General features: G+C 38.5%; 1 protein-coding gene across 3 annotated transcripts in view; it reads right to left on the reverse strand.

Annotated features, from left to right (window-relative positions):
• The window catches only part of TERB1 (telomere repeat binding bouquet formation protein 1), a 49,737-nt gene continuing 29,207 nt past the window's right edge, over positions 1-20,530 (reverse strand). For 2 of the 3 annotated variants that reach the window (XM_064383162.1, XM_021667070.2), the window contains 9 exons: positions 20,188-20,319; positions 18,456-18,581; positions 16,627-16,787; positions 13,296-13,642; positions 11,472-11,536; positions 10,772-10,867; positions 4,735-4,884; positions 4,365-4,430; positions 1-676 (listed from right to left, as the gene is read on the reverse strand). In XM_064383162.1, coding sequence (XP_064239232.1) covers positions 489-676; positions 4,365-4,430; positions 4,735-4,884; positions 10,772-10,867; positions 11,472-11,536; positions 13,296-13,642; positions 16,627-16,787; positions 18,456-18,581; positions 20,188-20,319 — 1,331 coding nt within the window. In that variant the 3' untranslated portion in view covers positions 1-488. The remainder of the gene's footprint in view (positions 677-4,364; positions 4,431-4,734; positions 4,885-10,771; positions 10,868-11,471; positions 11,537-13,295; positions 13,643-16,626; positions 16,788-18,455; positions 18,582-20,187; positions 20,320-20,530) is intronic. The other variant, XM_064383164.1, reaches the window with a different exon arrangement.

The following is a 20,530-nucleotide window of genomic DNA, read 5'->3' on the forward strand; positions in this document are numbered from 1 at the left end:
GCCAAGGAAATATTTTAATTAACAAAATGGCAAATATTGATTTAGTATGTAGGAACCTTAAATAGCTTGGGAAACTATACTTTCTGAATTCTGGGGAGGGACATTTGCACAGTGTAAAAACACTAAAATCCAAATGTCTCACATAGTATTTATTATAATATAATGCCAAATAACGTTTAAAGGCTCATCATTCTTTTCTCTATGTCCTTTAAGCTTAAGGAAAAATAAAAGCATGTTCCTAAACAAATGTTTGATCTTATGAAGGAATTTTATCTTACTAATCTATATACTGAAAATATATTTGCTTTATAAATCATTGTAATAATTTGATGAGTTTCAGCATCACAAAAACTGTTTAATGAAAACTGTATCCTCATTTCCACATTCCTTCTCATGAGAGTTTAGAAAAATACTTTAAATGTAATATTGTATCTTTCAAGGCACTGTATTTTAAGAATCCAAACTAAAAACCGACAGTCTTCTTCCAATCAAGAAGCTGCACACTCGGGGCGTTTGGTCAGCTTGTGGTATTTGTGAGCAAGGTCCACAGCCTTCCGTCCTTGCTGAAAGGGGAAAGACCACAAAATTAAATTCCAGTGATTTCCCATTTTCTTAACTCCATTGAAAAGGTAATTTACTTCTTCTTCAGTAAAGTTTTTGCGAATTCTTCTTGTTTCTGTAATTAGAATTGTAGAATATGTTAGTATTTGCTGAACAAAGGTCCTGAGATGCAAATAAGTGCTTATTTGGATATGTTTAACTTATACTTAAGGATATAAACTATAGAGAGAAATGCCAGGGCTACTCATCATGTGGAAACCCACTTCAATTTTAAAAACCTGAGTGCCTAATGTTAAGCTAGTTGCTATCACTGTGACTTCTTCAGTAATTATAACTTAATCTACAATAGTAATACAGTATCTTCCAATCAAGAAACAAAAGTTTATAAACATTTGATTGTTAATTCAACATTCCTGTGAGGCCAGTTAACAAACAGCTTACCAGCCAGGTGCAGTGGCTCACACCTATAATCCCAGCACTTTGGGAGGCTGAGGTAGGTGGATTACTTGCAGTCAGAAGTTCGAGACCAGCCTGGCCAATGTGGCAAAACCCTCTCTCTACTAAAAATATAAAAAGTAGCCAGGCATGGTGGCACATGACTGTATTCCCAGCTTCTTGGGAGGCTGAATCATAAGAATTGCTTGAACCCGGGAAGCAGAGGTTGCAATGAGCAGAGATCGCGCCACTGCACTCCAGTGTGGGCGACAGAGCAAGACTGTCTAAAAAAAAAAAAAAAAAAAAATACAGAGCAAGACTCCGTCTCAGAAAATAAATAAAAATAAAAATAAAAAACAAATAGCTTACCTATCTTACAGATACAGTCTTCTCAAAGGGCTCCATAACTTGATAGAATAGAAAAGAATATCAACACTTGTTATTTTAAATATTAGGTTTGATAATGATTTTAAGAATAGAGGTCTTTTGAAATTTGCTTTTAAAAATGTGGTCAGCTAGATCAAAACTCAAAATATAGGCTGCAAAATGGGGAAGGAAGTTTTTAGTTATCTGGTTTTTAAGGGATACTTTCTATAACAGAAAGAATATACAGTTGTTATCTGTAAACAAACATTTTCTGGTGGTGATTACTAGGAAATAGTTTTCTTTAAGCTTTTTTATTTATTATTATCTCATGTTATCATTGTAGGTAGATGCTGGTGAGGAGAAGTTTTTTGTATTTCCACTTGAGGCTGTTATATACTTTAGTAGTACTGGGTGCAGTTGTCCTGGGTCAACTTGGAAATCTTAGAAAATCTTGCCCTTGCAGGCCAAGACAGCCATTTGTTTAGCTTTCCTAAGAGCTACTGTTCAGACCTTTTAAAACAGAGGAGAAAATCTTCCCAGCAGAAGGTTGAGAAATCAGTGTAAATAATGTCTGATTACTTGATAGTATTATTTAGAATGTAAGCTCCATGAGGACAGCAATTTTTATCTATTCTATTCTCCATTGTATCCCCAGTGCTGAGAATAATATCTGACACACAGTGGTGGTCAATAAATACTTGTTGAGAGAAAAAAGTTACTGGTAAAACTATCTCAAAACATATCAATGAAATTACTCCTTCCTTTTGGGTCTACTGGAAAACTGTGGATATCCAAGAAATAGGTTTCAACTTCCCTTGCTAAATGATTTGAACTTATAATAATCAGAACTAGGTTGGTTACTATAACTTTCAGGATATTGATCCCTGGAGTTGATCATGTAAAACCCCTTTTCCATTGTGGCTGCCATCCCCCTGACTTTTATACTTAACATCTGTGTCCAAATCCTCTAAGATTCCTACAGCAGAGTACTGGGCAGCCTGGAAGAAGGAAACAGCTCTCTACACCCTAAACTCCCTGCTCTGTGGCTTCTTTAGTGCTCCTCTTAATATTGACTAGGTATTAGGGAAGAGCAGGGAAAAATGGGCTTAATTCTAGGGACTCTTATTTTTCAAGCCCTCTCAAAACACCAATCCATTCTGAAATAGAGCCTTGGGGAAATCTGTAAATGCTTAGTACAGTGGTCCCTTCTCAAAATACTGGGCTCAAATTTTAGTATAAAGTATAATTAAATGAATGGTAGTAAGTGTCCTAAAAGAAAGGTAAGTTTATCAAGAGGGGAAAAAATGGCAACATACCAAATATTCCTGGCTTGCTTGTGAAAGAAATGTAAGAATCACTACTTTCCCAAGATTCCTTTCTAAATTCTAAAAAATTAGGCCAGATTATTTGGTTTTAGCTAAAGCAAGTTTAACCTACAAAAAAAAAAAAAAGTATGTTTTTTTCTGAACTCAATGTCACTTAACGGTATATAAGACCCCTGTATATAATCATCGTATAACCATTATTATGCCCGTTTCATGAAGCTCTGCAAACTATTTTACTATACAAATGGATTACAGAATATTTTTTGTTGTTACCTACTTGCTTTAAGACATTTTTAAAAAAAATCTATTACTAATTTGATGCCAAGTCCTTGTCAAGAACAAGATCCATGATGTTTCTATGAAAAATATCCATTTTCTAACAATTACTACAGAAAGTATTATTTCAGAAAGTGGGCTCATCTGTAGTGGGACTATACTTAATTATAATTTGCATGCAGAACTTTTAATCTAAAAAAAGACCCAAATATAAAAAGCAAATTTGATATTTCTTGAAAGTTTTGGCAGTGAAAATAGCCAAATAAATATATGTGGCAAAATGCTTCCTGAATGTATCAAGTCCAAATGTCTCTGTAAAAAATAACAGAGTGGCTCTATAGATGTTACTAATTCCTAGATTACTCTGATAAGTAATATATCCAGCCAATTTTAGTCAGCGGGTATTAACTCCATATGAATAAAAGAAAATGATAATGTTATTTAATTTTCTGATAAATTGGAAATGGTGATCAACATGAAATGTTAACCTTATATATAGTTAAAAAAAATTCCCATAAATTAACTAATTGTTTAAGAAGAATTTTGATTTTTAAGCAGAGTTTTAAGGTTTAAACTATTTGTCTCTTCAATTTTTATTGTTTCAAGGGCTATAGTTATGAACAAAAACCTCCTGGAAAGTCTCTCTGAAATGCTTGTACATAATAATTTTGTTCTTAAAATAGAAATATGAAGATAGAACAAGGCCTTCTGGAGAATGGCTTTTTGAATTAAAGTTCTGTTAATTACCAACTATTAATAATTATGCCTTACAATAGGAGCAAATTAATATCTAACTTACAATATTGCCATAGGAATTAAAGAAAATAATGTCTACACAACACCTAACACCTAGCAGGTGCTTAATAAATGTTAGTTTCCTCCTGCTCCTTCCCCTGCTGGCAGGCAATGGGTGACCAAGCAACATGAAGAGGAAATTCTCTTTTATTAGAAGGTATGACCCTCATCAGAGGCAAGGTTTACCATTTAAGATCCATTAATGATGGGACTAAGAACAACCACTCAGCTATTCTTTTTTTCCTCAGAAATATATGAAATTTAAGTTCATTTAAAAATTCAATATATTCAGCCAGGCACAGTGGCTCATGCCTGTAATCCCAGCACTTTGGGAGGCCGAGGTGGATAGATCACTTGAGGCCAGGAGTTTAAGACCACCCTGGGCAACATGGTGAAACCCCGTCTCTATTAAAAATACAAAAATTAGTTGGGCATGGTGGTGCGTGTCTGTAATCCCTGCTACTCAGGAGGCTGAGGCAGAATAATCACTTGAACCTGGGAGATGGAGGCTGCAGTGAGCCGATTGCTCTGCTGCACTTCAGTCTGGGTGACAGAGCCAGACCCTGTCTCAAGAAAAAAAAATATATATAAATTAAATATATTCACTTATTCCTCCAGGGATAGTAGATTCATTACTGAGTCGTCGTCTTCTACGTGGGGTCAGCAGAATTTCTGAAAAATATGGAAAACATTTAGCACACTTAGCGTATCAATCTGAGTAATAGCATATCAATTCCATTAATATATTTCCTTTATTTCCCCATCTAGTTGGAATCCTTAGGTAAATTAGGAAAAAATTTTAAACTAACAGAGTCCAAGACTACTCCTTGGGTACATCTTGAATTACTGGTTGCTTAGAGACAGATATTCTTTTTAACATTATTTTATCCTCTAGGTTTTAATGTATTTAATGTTTTAGATAATAGTTCAGAAGGTATAGCCATAATTATACTTTTAAAGCTGCTGAATTAATTACTTTTGTTACAGATAAGTGACTTCCTTAGTTCACTTTTATATCTGTCTTCAACTTCCACAATGACTCTGTGACGATCACATTGGTATGGGCAAGAGTGCAAGAGCTTGCTAAAGTTTCGGCTATTCAGGGATTTTTCTACTGCTATGCAACCTAAAAGAAAACAAATTAAAGTTATGTATAGATGTCACAAAATATCTAGTAACAAATCTATGAAAGCAAATATCTATATGATGGTAACTGAAGTAAAATCAGGAACTATGAATACTTCAAGAAGCTCAAAATCATGTGAGGGAGTAAAGACAACAAATACAACAGTGTAAAGTAAGTGTTGGGAAGGAGGTACGAACAGACAATTATGGTGCTTTAGGCTGGGCACAGTGGCTCACACCTGTAATCCCAGCACTTTGGGAGGCTGAGGCAGGTGGATCACAAGGTCAGGAGTTCAAGACCAGGCTGGCCAATATGGTGAAACCCTGTCTCTACTAAAAATACAAAAATTAACTGGACATGGTGCCAGGCGCCTGTAGTCCCAGCTACTCGGAAGGCTGAGGCAGGAGAATCGCTTGAACTCGAGAGGCAGAGGTTGCAGCCAAGATTGCACCATTGCATTCCAGCCTAGGTGACAGAGTGAGACTCCATCTCAAAAAAAAAATAAAGAAAAAGAAAAAGCATCTAGGCTGGGTGTGGTGGCTCATGCCTGTAATCCCAGCACTTTGGGAGGCCTAGGTGGGCAGATCACTTGAGGTCAGGGGTTCAAGACCAGCCTGGGCAACATGGCAAAACTCCATCTCTACTCAAAATACAAAAATTAGCTGGGCATGCTGGTGGGTGCCTATAATCCCAGCTACTTTGGAGGCTGAGGTGGAAGAATTGCTTGAACTCGGGAGGCAGAGGTTGCAGTGAGCCAAGATCGTGCCATTGCACATGAGCCTGGCCAACAGAGGAAGACTCAATCTTAAAAAAAAAAAAGAACAAGAAAAGAAAAAGAGCATCTAGGGCTGGGCGTGATGGCTCATGCCTGTAATCCCAGCACTGTGTTGCCCAGGATGGTCTTGTACTCTTGAGCCCAAGTGATCCTCCCACTTGGGCTCAAGAGTTCAAGACCATCCTGGGCAACACAGTGAGACCCTCTCCCTACCAAAAAAAAAAAAAAATAGCCAGGCGTGGTGGCACACATTTGCAGTCCTAGCTACTTAAGAAGCTGAGGCAGGAGGATCCCTTGAGACCAGGAGTTCAAGGCTGCAGTGAGCCATCATCACATCATTGCACAGAATAAGACACTGTCTCTCTCTTTTTTTTTTTTTTGAGATCGAATTTCACTCTTGTTGCCCAGGCTGGAATGCAATGGCACAATCTTGGCTCCCTGCAACCTCTACTTCCCAGGTTCAAGTGATTCACCTGCCTCAGCCTCCCAAATAGCTGAGATTACAGGCATGTGCCACCATGCCCTGGCTATTTTTCAGTAGAGACAGGGTTTCTCCATGTTGGTCAGGCTGGTCTCGAACTCCCAACCTCAGGTGATCCACTAGCCTCAGCCTCCCAAAGTGCTGGGCTTACAGGAGTGAGCCACTGCACCTGGCCAAGACCTCTGTCTCTTTTTAAAAAAAAAAAAAAAGGAACATCTAGTTTGTCTGGTTTTGAACAAGAGTCACTGTTAAGAGAAGATAACCAAAAGAAGTGATCGTTAGCCTCAGTCATCTTTTTTGTTTATTATGTAAAATTTCAAACACTGAACCCACATGTATCCATACCCAGCTTCAATAATTATTAACTCATGGCCAATAATGTTTTATTTATACCTCTATCTACTCAGCTCTGTCCCCATATATTCATTTGATTATGACAGCTAGAATTTACATTAAAGTATCATTTCATCTGTAAATACTTCACATCTATCCTTAACAGATAAGGACTTGTTTTTGTTTTTCCTATGACAGGGTCTCACTCTGTCACCCAGGCTGGAGTGCAGTGGTACAATCACAATTCACTTAATCCTGACATCTTGGGCTCAAGCGATCCTCCAGCCTCAGCCTCCTAAGTAGCTGCAACTATAGATGTGCTCCATCACACCTCGCTAATTTTTTTATTTTTTATAGACACAGGGTCTTCTTACATTCCCAGGGCTGGTCTCAAATTCCTGGGCTTAATCCTCTCACCTCAGCCACCCAAAGTGCTGGGATTACAGGTGTGAGTCACTGTACCCAGCCAGGACTTTTTTTCTGAGAAGTGTCTCACTCTGTCACCTGGGACTGGAGTGCAGTGGCATGATCTCAGCTCACTACAACCTTAACCTCCTGGGCTCAAGCAATCCTCCCACCTCAGCCACCCCAAGTAGCTGGGACTACAGGCATGTACCACCACACTCAGCTAATTTTTGTATTTTTTTTAGAGATGGAGTTTCACTATGTAACAGCCCAGGCTGTTCTTGAACTCCTGGGCTCAAGTGATCCATTTGCCTCAGCCTCCCTAAGTTCTGGGCTACAAGCATGAGCCACTACGCCTGGCCAGGATCTTTTTTGTAAACACATGAAACTATTGTGACACCTAAAAAATCATGCTTAATATAATCTAACATCCAGTGTTCCATTTGCCCCATCAATTCAAAAATTTCTTTTGCAAGTTGGTTATTGGAATCATGTCCCAAATAAGGTCCACCATTCCTTTCTTTTTTTTCAAGAGACAGGGTCTCACTATGTTGCTCAGGCTGGACTTGAACTCCTGGGCTCAAGCAATCCTCTCACCTCAGCCTCCCACGTAGCTGGAACTACAGACATATGCACCACTGTGTCTGACTTATATTCAGTTAATATATGTCAAGGTGCTTTTAATCTTATCAGTTTTTTGATACATTAGTTGCTTTTAATTCATCAGTTGTCATTTACTTATTGAAGTATCTCTTCCTTGTCATTTACTTATTGAAGATACTAGGCCATTTGTACTATAGTTTCTCAAAGGCTAAGTTTTGCTGATTGCATCCTAGCTGTGTCCTTTAAAATGTTCTTGTGTGTCCTATAAAGTAGTAATTAAATTTAAATGGTCGGATTCAGGTTCAAGTGTTTTTACTAGAATTCCATGCAGGTAGTATTTTGTGTTTCTTACTGTATCACATTAAGAGGTACATATTCTGTCTCTTTTTTTTTTTTTTTTTTTTTTTCAAAAAAAAGGTAATTGGGCAGCCTCTTGAGCCAGAGTAGGCTCAGAGAAACTCCCTCTTTTTAAAAAAATATTAAGATAGATCAACAGCAAACCACCATGGCACATGTTTACTTATGTAACAAACTTGCACATCATGCACATGTACCTCTAAACTTAAAATAAAAGTTGGAAAAACATTTTTTAAAAAAGATAAATCGGTAGGTTTAGGTTATGTCAGCCATGTCCATCCATTATAAAGTTCTCCATCAGCTTGTCACCTAACTGTATCAGTGGCCCATTCCTAAAAGACTAGAAGTTGGCCACACAGATAGTTGGCTGAGATGAAGACATTTCAGTACAATGAAGATGTGCAAAAGCACAGAAGTGTGAAAAAACATAGTGTTTAGAGAATCATGAACACTCTAATATGGCTAGAGTACAGAGAAGTGTGGGAGAAAAGGTGAGGCTGAGGAGGATTGCAGGGAACCAGACCAAGGAGAATCTGGAAAGCCATGCTAAGGAATTTTAACTCTCTTCAAGGCAACAGGGAGGAACATAGAGATATTTATTAAGCAGTAAGATGACATGATTTCATTTGTCTTGTAGAAAGGGCAGCTGAAGGCAAGAGGATCAGTTGAGAGGTTACTTTAGTATTACAGAAAATAAATGGAGAGATTTCAAAACAAGGCATTTGCAGGGAGAATGGAGAGATTTCTGAGGTAAAATTAGAAGGATTTGATGAATAATGAGCTATTGGGGTAAGGGAAATGTTTAAAATAATTCTCAAGAAATTTGGTACTTGATGAAATGGCAGAGTTTGAAATAACCATAGGCTGGGCACGGTGCCTCACACCTATAGTCCCAGCACTTTGGGAGGCCGAGGCAGGAGGATCATCAGGTCAAGAGATCGAGACCATCCTAGCCAACATGGAAAACCCAGTCTCTACTAAAAATACAAAAATTAGCTTGGTGTGGTGGCACACACAAGTAGTCCCAGCTACTTGGGAGGCTGAAGCAGGAGAATCACTTGAACCCAGGAAGCAGAAGTTGCAGCAAGCCAAGATCACACCACTGCACTCCAGCCTGGCAACAGAGCAAGACTTCATCTCAAAAAAAAAAAAAAAAATGTGGATAAAAAAGACATATGGGATTCCGATTATGGCTAGACATCAGCTTTAGAGGAACAGAGATAACCTTTTCATCCAAGAGGGAAGAACAATGATGTTCTGAGCTGTATGTAGAGAACCTCAATTTTGTCCATAGAGCAGAGTACAACAGCAAGATGAACAAAGAGGAACTACCAGGGTGTGAAGGAGGAGGAAAGGGGATAGAATAAGTATTGTGGACATTTACAAGAGCCCTGCAGAAAAAATAAATAATGGACATGAAACACTGGAAATATCTACATATTTATTATAAATATAAAAATAGGTATTTTTAATACTTAATGCCCATGTTTACAGAATAATCCAGAATGCATACCTAGTAATAATGGCTCTGTAAAAACAACAAATGTTTATTTTACTCAGTAAGGTTTTTTTTTTTTCTCAGTAAGGTTTAATTAATAGATGGTATCGGGACAAAAAGATAAAGTAATAAAAGGTATTGTGTTGATTCATATATACGAATTTTGGAATACTGGAAGTTCAACCTGATGCTGATAAAAGGTGGTTTGGTTTGGTTTTGTTTTGTTTGAGATGGAGTCTCACTCTGTAGCCCAAGCTGGAGTGCAGTGGTATGATCTTGGCTCACTGCAACCTTCGCCTCTGGAGCTCAAGGGATTCTCCTGCCTCAGCCTCCCAAATAGCTGAGACTAGAGGCATGCACCACCACACCCTTTTAATTATTTTGTATTTTAAGTAGAGACCGTGTTTCACTATGTTGCCCTGGGTGGTCTCAAACTCCTAAACTCAGGTGATCCACCTGCTTCGGCCTCCCAAAGTGCTGAGATTACAGGCATGAGCCACAGCGCCCGGCTTGTTTTTTTTTTTTGAGATGGAATTTCGCTCTGTCACCGCAGTGTTGCGATCTTGGCTCACTGCAACCTCTGCCTTCCAGGTTCAAGCGGTTCTCCTGCCTCAGCCTCCTGAGTAGCTGGGATTACAGGCGCCTGCCACCTCGCCTGGCTAATTTTTTTTGTAATTTTTTTAGTTGAGACAGGGTTTCACCATCTTGGCCAGGCTGGTCTCGAACTCCTGACCTCATGATCCTCCTGCCTCGACCTCCAAAATGCTGGGATTACAGGCATGAGCCACTGTGCCTGGCTTTTTTTTTTTTTTTCTCTTTTTTCTTTCTGGTTTTTTTTTTTTAATGATAGAGACAAGGTCTTGTTATGTTAACCATGCTGGTTTTGAACTCCTGGCCTCAAGCAATCCTCTAGCCTTAGCCGTCCAAAAGTTGAGATTACAGCTGCCTCACCTGGCCAAGATAGAAGATAATTAATTTGAATGTTTTGATATTCCACAGTATTATTCCTCCAAAGGAAACAAAGTAAATCATACTGTAGAACTATTGTAAATTCTAGTTAATTACAATAAGTGTGGTGGCTCATGCCTGTAATCCCAGCACTTTGAGAGGCTGAGGCGGGTGAATCACTTAAGGTCAGGAGTTCAAGATCAGCTTCACCAACATGGTGAAACCCTGTCTCTACGGGAAAAAAAAAATAGCTGGGTGTGATCCCGGGTACCTGTAATACCAGCTACTTGGGAGGTTCAAGTTCAAGAATCACTTGAACCCGGGAGGTGGAGGTTACAGTGAGCCAAGATTGCACCACTGCACTCCAGCCTGGGTGACAGAGTGAGACTCCATATCAAAAAAAAAAAAAAAAAAAAAAAAAATTCTAGTTAACTAATATCATAAAAGGCTTTGACTGTGAAACAACTACAATTAAAAAAATACTTACCTGAGCACCTATATGTCAACATTTTGGAACAACTGTCAGTTGCTAAAAAACTGACTACTTCTTTATTTATTATATCTGAACATAATGTAAACGGATCTGGAAAAAATTGCAAAATGGAAGATTTTTTGATTAATGAAAAGAATCAGACATTTATAAAATATATTAAATATCAAGCTTTTCATAAACCTTAGCCTAGTACTATGCATCCAGTCATGCTGGTAAATAAACAGAAAGAGTCTGGATATTAATAGAAGGCATTTACAACAGAAAGAGTCAAAGGTGTGGCTTATACTTTAGAGGGCCAATATACCAATAGACTTTTTTTTTTTTTTTTTTTTTTTGGAGATAGAGTCTCACTCTGTCACCCAGGCTGGAGTGCAGTGGCATGATCTCGGCTCACTGCAACCTCCGCCTCCTGTGTTCAAGCAATTCTCCTGCCTGAGCCTCCCAGGCAGCTGAGATTATAGGTGCCCACTACCACGCCTGGCTAATTTTTGCATTTTTAGTATAGATGGGGTTTCATCACATTGGCCAGACTGGTCTTGAACTCCTGACCTCAGGTGATCTGCCCACCTCTGCTTCCCAAAGTGTTAGGATTACAGGTGTGAGTCACCCTGCCCGGCCAATGTACATTTTTAGCTATATTGATTACCTAAATATCTGTTTTCTTGAAAAACCAAAGAAACATTTTTAACCATACCTGTTACTGGTAACTGCTGCTTTATATTTTTGGCAATGTGAACTGGATGTTTAAAAACATGGTCACTAAAAGAAAATAGACATTAAATTACTAAAAGTAAACATACTGTTTGGTGTGTGGACCTATGTTTCTGTAAGCAGTGTTGTGATTTTGGGTGTTTGGTAGGCAAAAGGAACTTGGAATCAGGATCTACCAAAATCTACCAAATTCTGCCAAAGTAGGGCCTGCAACGATTACAGTCTTGTTTTTAGATCTAGAGTTAAACAAGACTCCAGAGGGCAATAGTGTTGATGCCAGAAGAAATATGGAAGAAAAAGATTATAAAAAGAAGAAAGTAGGAGAGATGAGGGCATAAAGGAGAGAGCAAAATCAGTAGGAGCAAAAATGAATATGGGTGCAGGATGGCAAAGTGCTAACAATAATAATTTAAAGAGCTGAATTTCAAAATCCTTCCTAACCCTCAAAATATTTGTTTGTTTGAACCCTGTGGTCCTTGATGAATAAATACAAGTTTTGGTTATACTGTCACAATGATAACAGGCAGTACAGAAAAAGGCAAGAACTGTAGACCATATAACAGGCATAGCAGTAGCTTTATGATTATAGCTATCTGCCCATGTACATATATTTGTAGGCGCTACTACATCAGAGAAAAAAAGCATTTCAAAGAGATGGAAATATTAATAACTTGGCTGAGGTAGAAATATGGCTAACCCTAAAGGATTATGGGTGGAAAGCTTGGGATGGAGGGCAAGAAGGCTGGCCCAGGAGCATATCTCACTGCTTCCCAACTCCCTATCCCTGAGAAATCAAGTTAAAATTAACATCAAGAATGGTCTTGAAACAGACAAAAGGGGTGGTTTTGGCATAACCCTTCTTCCTGCTACGTAGTTTATACCCTTCAACCTGCCCAAAATGTAGTAGCATCCTCTTCATTTTTCCTAAGCCTGTAATCATCAGAAGAGCACAACCCAGTAAAGGGTTTAAGAAAAGCTGGCCGGGCGCGGTGGCTCAAGCCTGTAATCCCAGCACTTTGGGAGGCCGAGGCGGGTGGATCACGAGGTCAAGAGATCGAGACCATCCTGGTCAACATTGTGAAACCCCGTCTCTACTAATACAAAAAAAAAAATTAGCTGGGCATGGTGGCGCGTGCCTGTAATCCCAGCTACTCAGGAGGCTGAGGCAGGAGAATTGCCTGAACCCAGGAGGCGGAGGTTGCGGTGAGCCGAGATCGCGCCATTGCACTCCAGCCTGGGTAACGAGAGCGAAACTCCGTCTCAAAAAAAAAAAAAAAAGCTACAACTCCAGGTCTAGCCCCATAAGCTAACTACAAGGGAAAAAAGAGTATGTTCTAGAGACAAAGTGCAGGGAAAAAACAAAAGGGCAAACCCAAACCAAATTTTCCTCAAATCCTATTCTCTTTATCACATTAAATTTAAACACTAGTTTTTGCTATACTGCTGATAGATTATCAATGCATGCATTGTTACTTCAGGTAAATGGTTTCCATTTAGGTTTTATTTTCTGAGTATCCTTTCTAAAATTCAAATCTGTTATGTCACTCAATTTAAAATCCTTAGTCACTCCCTATAACCTGTGAGTTAAACCCCAAAATCCAGAGTATGACTTTGCAACGCCCTAGATGAACTAGCCCATACCTCCCTGTACAAACTCCTTTCCCAACACTTCCTACTTTAGGCTCTTCCCAAGACCATGTTTCATTACATCATTTCTATATGCCCAGTATTTAACAGTGTGGCATACAGTAGTACACAATAAATGCTTGCTGAATAAATAAAAGTTACGAATAATTGTTAAACATACCTTGATTGAGAAGCAAAATTATTTTCAAAAGTAGTTTCTTCATGTAAGTTTTGATTGCAGCTTGACTTGGCTTTATATAAAGTCTTATTTCGCTCACTCTGCCTATAACAAGCATGAACTGGATTTGTACTCTTTAATGGGGTCTTCATTTGGTCATCATTTGTACATGCTTTAGACATGACTCCATGGGACTTATAACTCTGAAGCTGTCTAGAATGGCTTTTATCCTTGTCTTCTGCTTTGGTACCTCGACCAATATGATCTCCATGGAGATTTTTCCATGTGTTCTGAATACTTATGTTCATAGATGAAATATTATCCTGATAGTTTTCTCTTTGTATTTCTTCCTACAGTGTAAAAATGACAAGTAAATAATTTCAATATGGCTGGGTGCGGTGGCTCATGCCTGTAATCCCAGCACTTTGGGAGGTCGAGGCGGGCAGATCATGAGGTCAAGATATTGAGACCATCCTGGCCAACATGGTGAAAGCCCGTCTCTACTAAAAATACAAACATTAGCTGGGTGTGGTGGTGTGCGCCTGTAGTCCCAGCTACTTGGGAGGCTGAGGCAGGAGAATTGCTTGAACCCGGGAGGCAGAGGTTGCAGTGAGCCAAGATCGCGCCACTGCACTCCAGCCTGGCACCTGGCAACAGAGCAAGACTCTGTCTCAAATAATAATAATAATAATAATAATAATAATAATAATAATAATTTCAATATAACCATTCCCTTTACAATCCAATTTATACTTCACTTAAATAATGAAGAATGAAGCAAAAGTTTATGGTTGCCAATAGAACATATATGATAAAAGGGCCGTTCACATTAGGAAGAAAAGGGGTTTATTCATTAAATGATATTGGGACAATTGGGTAGCCATCTGGTGAAAAAAATAAGTTGATAACCTTTCCAAGTATTATCCAAAATCAAATAATAAAAGAAAACTAATATACTCAACCACATAAAAAAATTTTAAAGTTCTGCTAGAAACCAAAAATGTTATTCGCGGCAGGGATCTCAGGAATAAAGAACCAGAAGTAAAACCAAATGACTATCAAAACACCCAGAAGTAATATGTATAAAGCGTATCTTAAGCAGCAGGATAATTTTTTTTTGAGATAGGGTCTTGGTCTGTTGCCCAGGCTGGAGTGCAGTGGCATGATCACAGCTCACTTCAGCCTCGACTTCCTGAGCTGAAGCAATCCTCCCACCTCAGTCTCCTGAGTAGCTGGGACCACAGGCACACACCACCACACTAGGCTAATTGTTTTGTATTTTTTTGTAGACACAGGGTATTGCCATGTTGCCCAAGCTGGAGGATAATTTTTTAAAATAACATTTATAAAAAGCGACTACAATGAAATATGAAAAAGATCAATGATAGCATGAAAAAGCAGGCACAGAAGATGAACAGAGAGTCTATAGGAAAAGAAATATATATAGCTCTTAAACATAAGAAAAAATGTTTCATGCCACTTAGGAGAAATAAATATTAAAGCTACAATGAGATATCTTTCTTCATCTATCACACTGACAAAGATCAAAAGGCTGTGAGGAAACAGATACTCTTTTTTTTTTTTTTTTGAAAAAAATTTTTTTTTTCTTTTAGGGATGGAGTCTCACCATTTTGGTCAGGCTGGTCTTGAACTCCTGACCCTCAGGTGATCCCGCCCACCTCAGCCTCCCAAAGTGCTGGGATTACAGGCGTGAGCCACCAAACTGGCCTGGAAACAGATACTCTTAAACATTACTAGTGGGAGTATAAGTTGATACAACTTCTGTGGAGAAACAATTTGACAGTATCTTTCATAATAAAAACTATGCCTATCTAGGTATTTGAGAGGTACTATTTTTTCCATTTGTCAATGATGAAACACAAGCACAAAAGAAAAAAATTTAAAAAATAAATAAAAATAAATAAAAAAAGAAACTCAAGCACAAAGAGATTAAATAACTTGCCAAAACTTCCCCTAAAGTTCACAGCATCCATGAATTTGGGTATCTGTGGGAGGTCCTGGAATCAATCCCCCATAGATACCAAGGGATGACTGTACTTTAAATGGGTGAACGGTTATGGTATATGAATTGTATCTCAATAAAGTTGTTACAGAATTCACACACACACACAGTTACATGTGTAGCAGGTATTTAGAGTTGTTTGCAATGTTAAGAATTTAAATATAACCTACATGTCCAACAATAAAGGACTGGTTAAATCAATTATGGCACATCTGTAATAGTGAATACTACTCAGACAATTAAAATAATAAAACCACAATATTATACTAACTTGGACATTATATTTTTATTTATTTATTTTGAGATGGAGTCTTGCTCCATCTCCCAGGCTGGAGTGCAGTGGCGCTATCTCAGCTTACTGTAACCTCTGACTCCCAGGTTCAAACGATTCTCCTGCCTCAGCCTCCTGAGTAGCTGGGATTACAGCTGTGTACCACCACATCCAGCTAATTTTTGTATTTTTAGTAGAGACAGGATTTCACCATGTTGGTCAGGCTGGTCTCAAACTCCTGACCTCATGATCTACCCATCTTGGCCTCCCAAAGTGCTGGGATTACAAGCGTTAGCCACTGTGCTTGGCCTATTTTTATTTTTTTAAATATATGCACATACAAAGACACAAAGCATGCATTCATAGAAAAATATATTTATATAGAGAGGAGAGAGGTTATTAGATTATTACTTCTTTTTTCTTTCTGGAACCTTAATTATTCAGATGTTAGATCTCTTGGCTCAATTTTCCATGTTTCCCGTCTTTTCAGTCATCATTTCTACTTTTTAAAAATCTTTTTTGTTCTATGTCAAAGCATGATTCTTCAAGTATTACTATGGAGTTTTCCATTTAACACCATTAAAAACTTTAAAAAATAACTTGGGAAGAAAACATTTTTTACCCTCCAACTGCTACTGTTAATAAATATTGGCTGGGCATGGTGGCTCATGCCTGTAATCCCAGCACTTTCAGAGGCTGAGGCAGGTGGATCACTTGAAGTTAGGTGTTTGAGACCAGCCTGGCCAACATGAGGAAAACCTTGTTTCTACTAAAAATACAAAGAAATTAACGGGGTATGGTGGCACACATCTATAATCCCAGCTACTTGAAAGGCTGAGACATGAGAATTACTTGAACCCAGGAGGCAGAGGTTGCAGTGAACCGAGATTGCGCCACTGCACTCCAGCCTGGGCATCAGAGCAAGACTCTGTCTCAAAAAAAAATTTTTTTTAATTCATGTCAGGGTAGTGTGGAGAAAAAAGAAATAAATTTTTAAAATTTGAAAAAAGTTCTATATTCTTTAAAACAAATAATCTAACCCTATTTCCTTCTCTTTCAAGCTGTTCTATTCTGTGTAGAATTTCCTTTGCTTTCTTCCAGTGCTCTTCGAAATTCTTCTCATTCACATTTATGTCCTTTAATTGCTGTGTTTCATTTTCATCAAAAGGATATTCTCCTAGACTGAGAGATAATTTCTCAGCTTTGTAATATGGGAAAAAACAATGAATGAAAGGTTATTTAAACACTTTATATATAAAGACAACCTCACACCCTACCCTCTGCTTTCTCTAAATTTTTCCATCCAGACTATCTTAACAGCTTAATTGGTACTGAAAAATAAGTGGAAAGAGTACTTAGTAGAGGCCCAGGACTCAAACTGTCATAAATTATACTTTACTCTTCAGAGTTACAGAAGAAAGAACACGCAAATATGTTATGCCAGGCATATAAACACCCTCAGGTACATGGATACTGATTTTAAAGTAGTTATATTTTTAGCCCGGGCACAGTGGCTCATGCTTGTAATCCTAGCACTTTGGGAGGCCGAGGCAGGAGGATCACTTGAGGTCAGCAGTTCAAAACCAACCTGGCCAATATGGTGAAACTCCAACTCTACTTAAAAACAAAAACACAAAAATTAGGCAGGCATCGTGGCATGCCCTGTAGTCCCAGATACTTGGGAGGTTGAGGCACAGGAATCCCCTGAACCTAGGAAGCAGAGGCTGCAGTGAGCCGTGATTGCACCACTGCACTCCGGCCTGGGCAACAGAGCAAGACTTCATCTAAAAAAAAAATAGTTTTTAAAAATAATAACGTTCATAAAGTGATTCCTTCCTATAATCTTTTAAATTTTTTTTTTAAACATAGTCTGTCTGCAGTTTTTCTTTCACAAAGATCAAAATTCTTATGGCCACTGCCCTCTGAGTTCAAGCTACCTTGGCCATCAACTCCTTAAGTGCACCAGGCTCCCCCCATCACAGGGCCTTTGTGCCTCATTGTTGCTTATGCCTGAGACACTCACTGATAAAAAATTTCTTTCTTTTAACCTAGTTAACTCTAGACATCGAGATCTCTATCTCCTGACCTCCTGATCTGCCTGCCTTGGCCTCCCAAAGTGCTGAGATTACAGGTCTGAGCCACTGCATCAACCCATAATCTCATTTTTTGAGCTACTAGTTCTCAAATTAAGCTCTGTGAATACACAGACTTTTTTTTTACCACTGTATCCCTGATGCCTAGCACACTGCTCAGCACATAACAGAAACTCAAAACATTTTAAAATAAATAAATGTACTTATGATTTAATAATAAATAAACCTTAGTCCTCAAATTTAATTCCTACAAATGAAATTTGTGCACATGGCATAAAATAGTGAATTATCTATACTGCTGCTCTCTTCCACATAGGTTTGTATATGCTGAATATACCCTAGTTGTCATATCCAAATTACATACTCTTGATTTTTTTTTGAGACAAGGTCTCACCCTATGACCCAGGCTGGAGGGCAGTGTCGTGAACAAAGCTCACTGCAGCCTCAACCTGAGCACCTCCTGAGCTCAGATGATCCTCTTACCTCAGCTTCCCAAGTCGCTGGCAGGCATGCACCACCAGGCCCAGATAATTTTTTTTATTTTTTTATATAGACAAAATTTCTCCATGTTTCCCAGGCTGGTAAACTCCTGGACTCAAGTGATCTGCCTGCCTTGGCCTCCCAAAGTGCTGGGAGTACAGGCATGAGCAGGACCTACTCTGCTTTTCAAACGTAAGAAGAATCTGAGAGCTAAAAGGGCTTGGCTCATGAAAGCAGATATAAATTCCCCTTTATAAATTTTGGTTGGTATGTCCTTAAAGTAACAGTAAACTTACTAATTTTTTTGCAGTTGTAAAGCACAAATGTGGCAGCTTTGTTCAGTTCCTCATTCTGAGATTCAGTTAAGGCTTGAATCATGAGTGGAAGGCCATTGTGTTTAAACAGGTCATACTGATTTTCCTCTGGAAAACAAAAAATTAAAGGGGACAATAATTTTATCAGAAACTATCTATATGAGGTTGTAATTTTTCCTTGTAATAATTATGAACATAGTTCAAAATGTTAAAAATAGGCTGGGTGTGGTGGCTCACTCCTGTAATCCCAGCACTTTGGGAGGCTGAGATGTGTGGATCACTTGAGGTCAGGAGTTCAAGACCAGCCTAGCCAACATGGTAAAACTCCATCTCTACAAAAAAATTAGCTGGGCATGGCGGCAGGCACCTGTAATCCCAACTTCTCAGGAAACTGAGGCATGAGAACTGCTTGAACCTGGGAGGCAGAGGCTATAGTGAGCCAAGATCGTGCCATTACACTCCAGTCTGGGCAACAGAGTGGGACTCCTTAAAAAAAAAAAAAAAAAAATTTAAACAGAAAAACACATAGTTTCAAAAGGATTTTTAATATAAAAAGTAATTCACTTACACATAATACCCGTTTCATAAGTGATTTCTGAAATGTAGCCACAGAGTAGTATCATAATTCATAAAAGTAAACAGACTGCCCTCACTTGACTTGAAAAAGAGTATATTCAATCCTAAATTACACAGAGGTTAAGGTGAAGAACAGACAAATAAACTAACAGAGGGAGTAGAAAGTGAGGGAAGGAAGAAAGAGTAAAAGCAGCAACAGAAAGCAAAGGGAGGAGAGCAGAAAAGTGAGAGGGGAAAGAGTGGGGCGGGGTGATTAGAAGAAGAGAGATAGGTAGAGAGGAAGGTAGAGAGAGTTGGTAAGAAGGAGTAGAACAGAAGGAGAATGGGAGGAAAGTAGAGAGGAGGAGGAGGAAAATAAAAGGGGGAGAAGGAAGAGGAGAAGAGAAGAGAAGGAAAAGAGAGTAATAGGTAGAAAAAGAAGGAATCTTTGAAAGTTTTAACAAGGAGAACAGAATTAGATTTGTCCAGCAATGTGCAGAGTGGACTAAAAATGAAGACAGAAGGGAAAGAGCTTTCTCCCTATGCTGCAGTGAGAAAATCACTGCAATAATATTGGTGAAAGATGTTGTAGAGCTAAGAGCCTACTTTGGGAGGACAGCACTGAAACTGAACAGAAAGGGATAAACAGAAGTAGAATCACAGATCTTAGTGGCTGACTTAATACAATGAGTGAAGGAGAATTAGAAGTTGAAATGACTAGTTTGGGGTCTGAATACGAGAAAAGCAATATGTTTTTTTCGTTTTTTTTTTTTTTTTTGAGACAGAGTCTAGCTCTGTCACCCAGGCAGGAGTGCAGTGGCGCAATTTGGCTCACTGCAACCTCTGCCTTCTGGGTTCAAGTGATTCTCCTGCCTCAGCCTCCTGAGTAGCTGGGATTACAAGCCCCCACTACCACGCCTGGCTAATTTTTGTATTTTTAGTAGAGATGGGTTTTCACCATGTTGGTCAGGCTGGTCTTGAACTCCTGACCTCATGATCCACCTACCTTGGCCTCCCAAAGTGCTGGGATTACAGGTGTGAGCCACTGCACCTGGCAAAAGCAATACCTTTAAGACCTTCACATGACTGGAAGAAAAAAATAGAAGTATATTTCCATTCTACTATTTTTATAACCACACTCAATAAATCTAATACGTACCACAATCCTCTGTGCAATGACCAAGAGTGAGCATGATGCTAAATTTTTCCCCTGAATCCAGACTTTCATGAAGCAGTAATGCCAGAAGTTTTGAAACAATGTGGTACTTGCAGAGTACTATCCCAAAAGTAGCTATTAGTACAAAATAGGAAAAAGATATACTCAGTAAAAATTTAAAACTTATAAATTTATATATATACTAATACATTTTTCAGAGTTTATTCAGGCAGAATGTTATATATCTATATAACATTAAATATACACACAACATCTAATAAATATGTGTATGTGTGAATACAAATAAATTCATTGTAATAAGACTGTGGCTTATTACCATAACCCT

Source organism: Aotus nancymaae, unplaced genomic scaffold (assembly GCF_030222135.1).
Source record: "Aotus nancymaae isolate 86718 unplaced genomic scaffold, 86718_ANA_hifiasm-v0.15.2.pri h1tg000030l, whole genome shotgun sequence".
NCBI lineage: Eukaryota > Metazoa > Chordata > Mammalia > Primates > Aotidae > Aotus > Aotus nancymaae.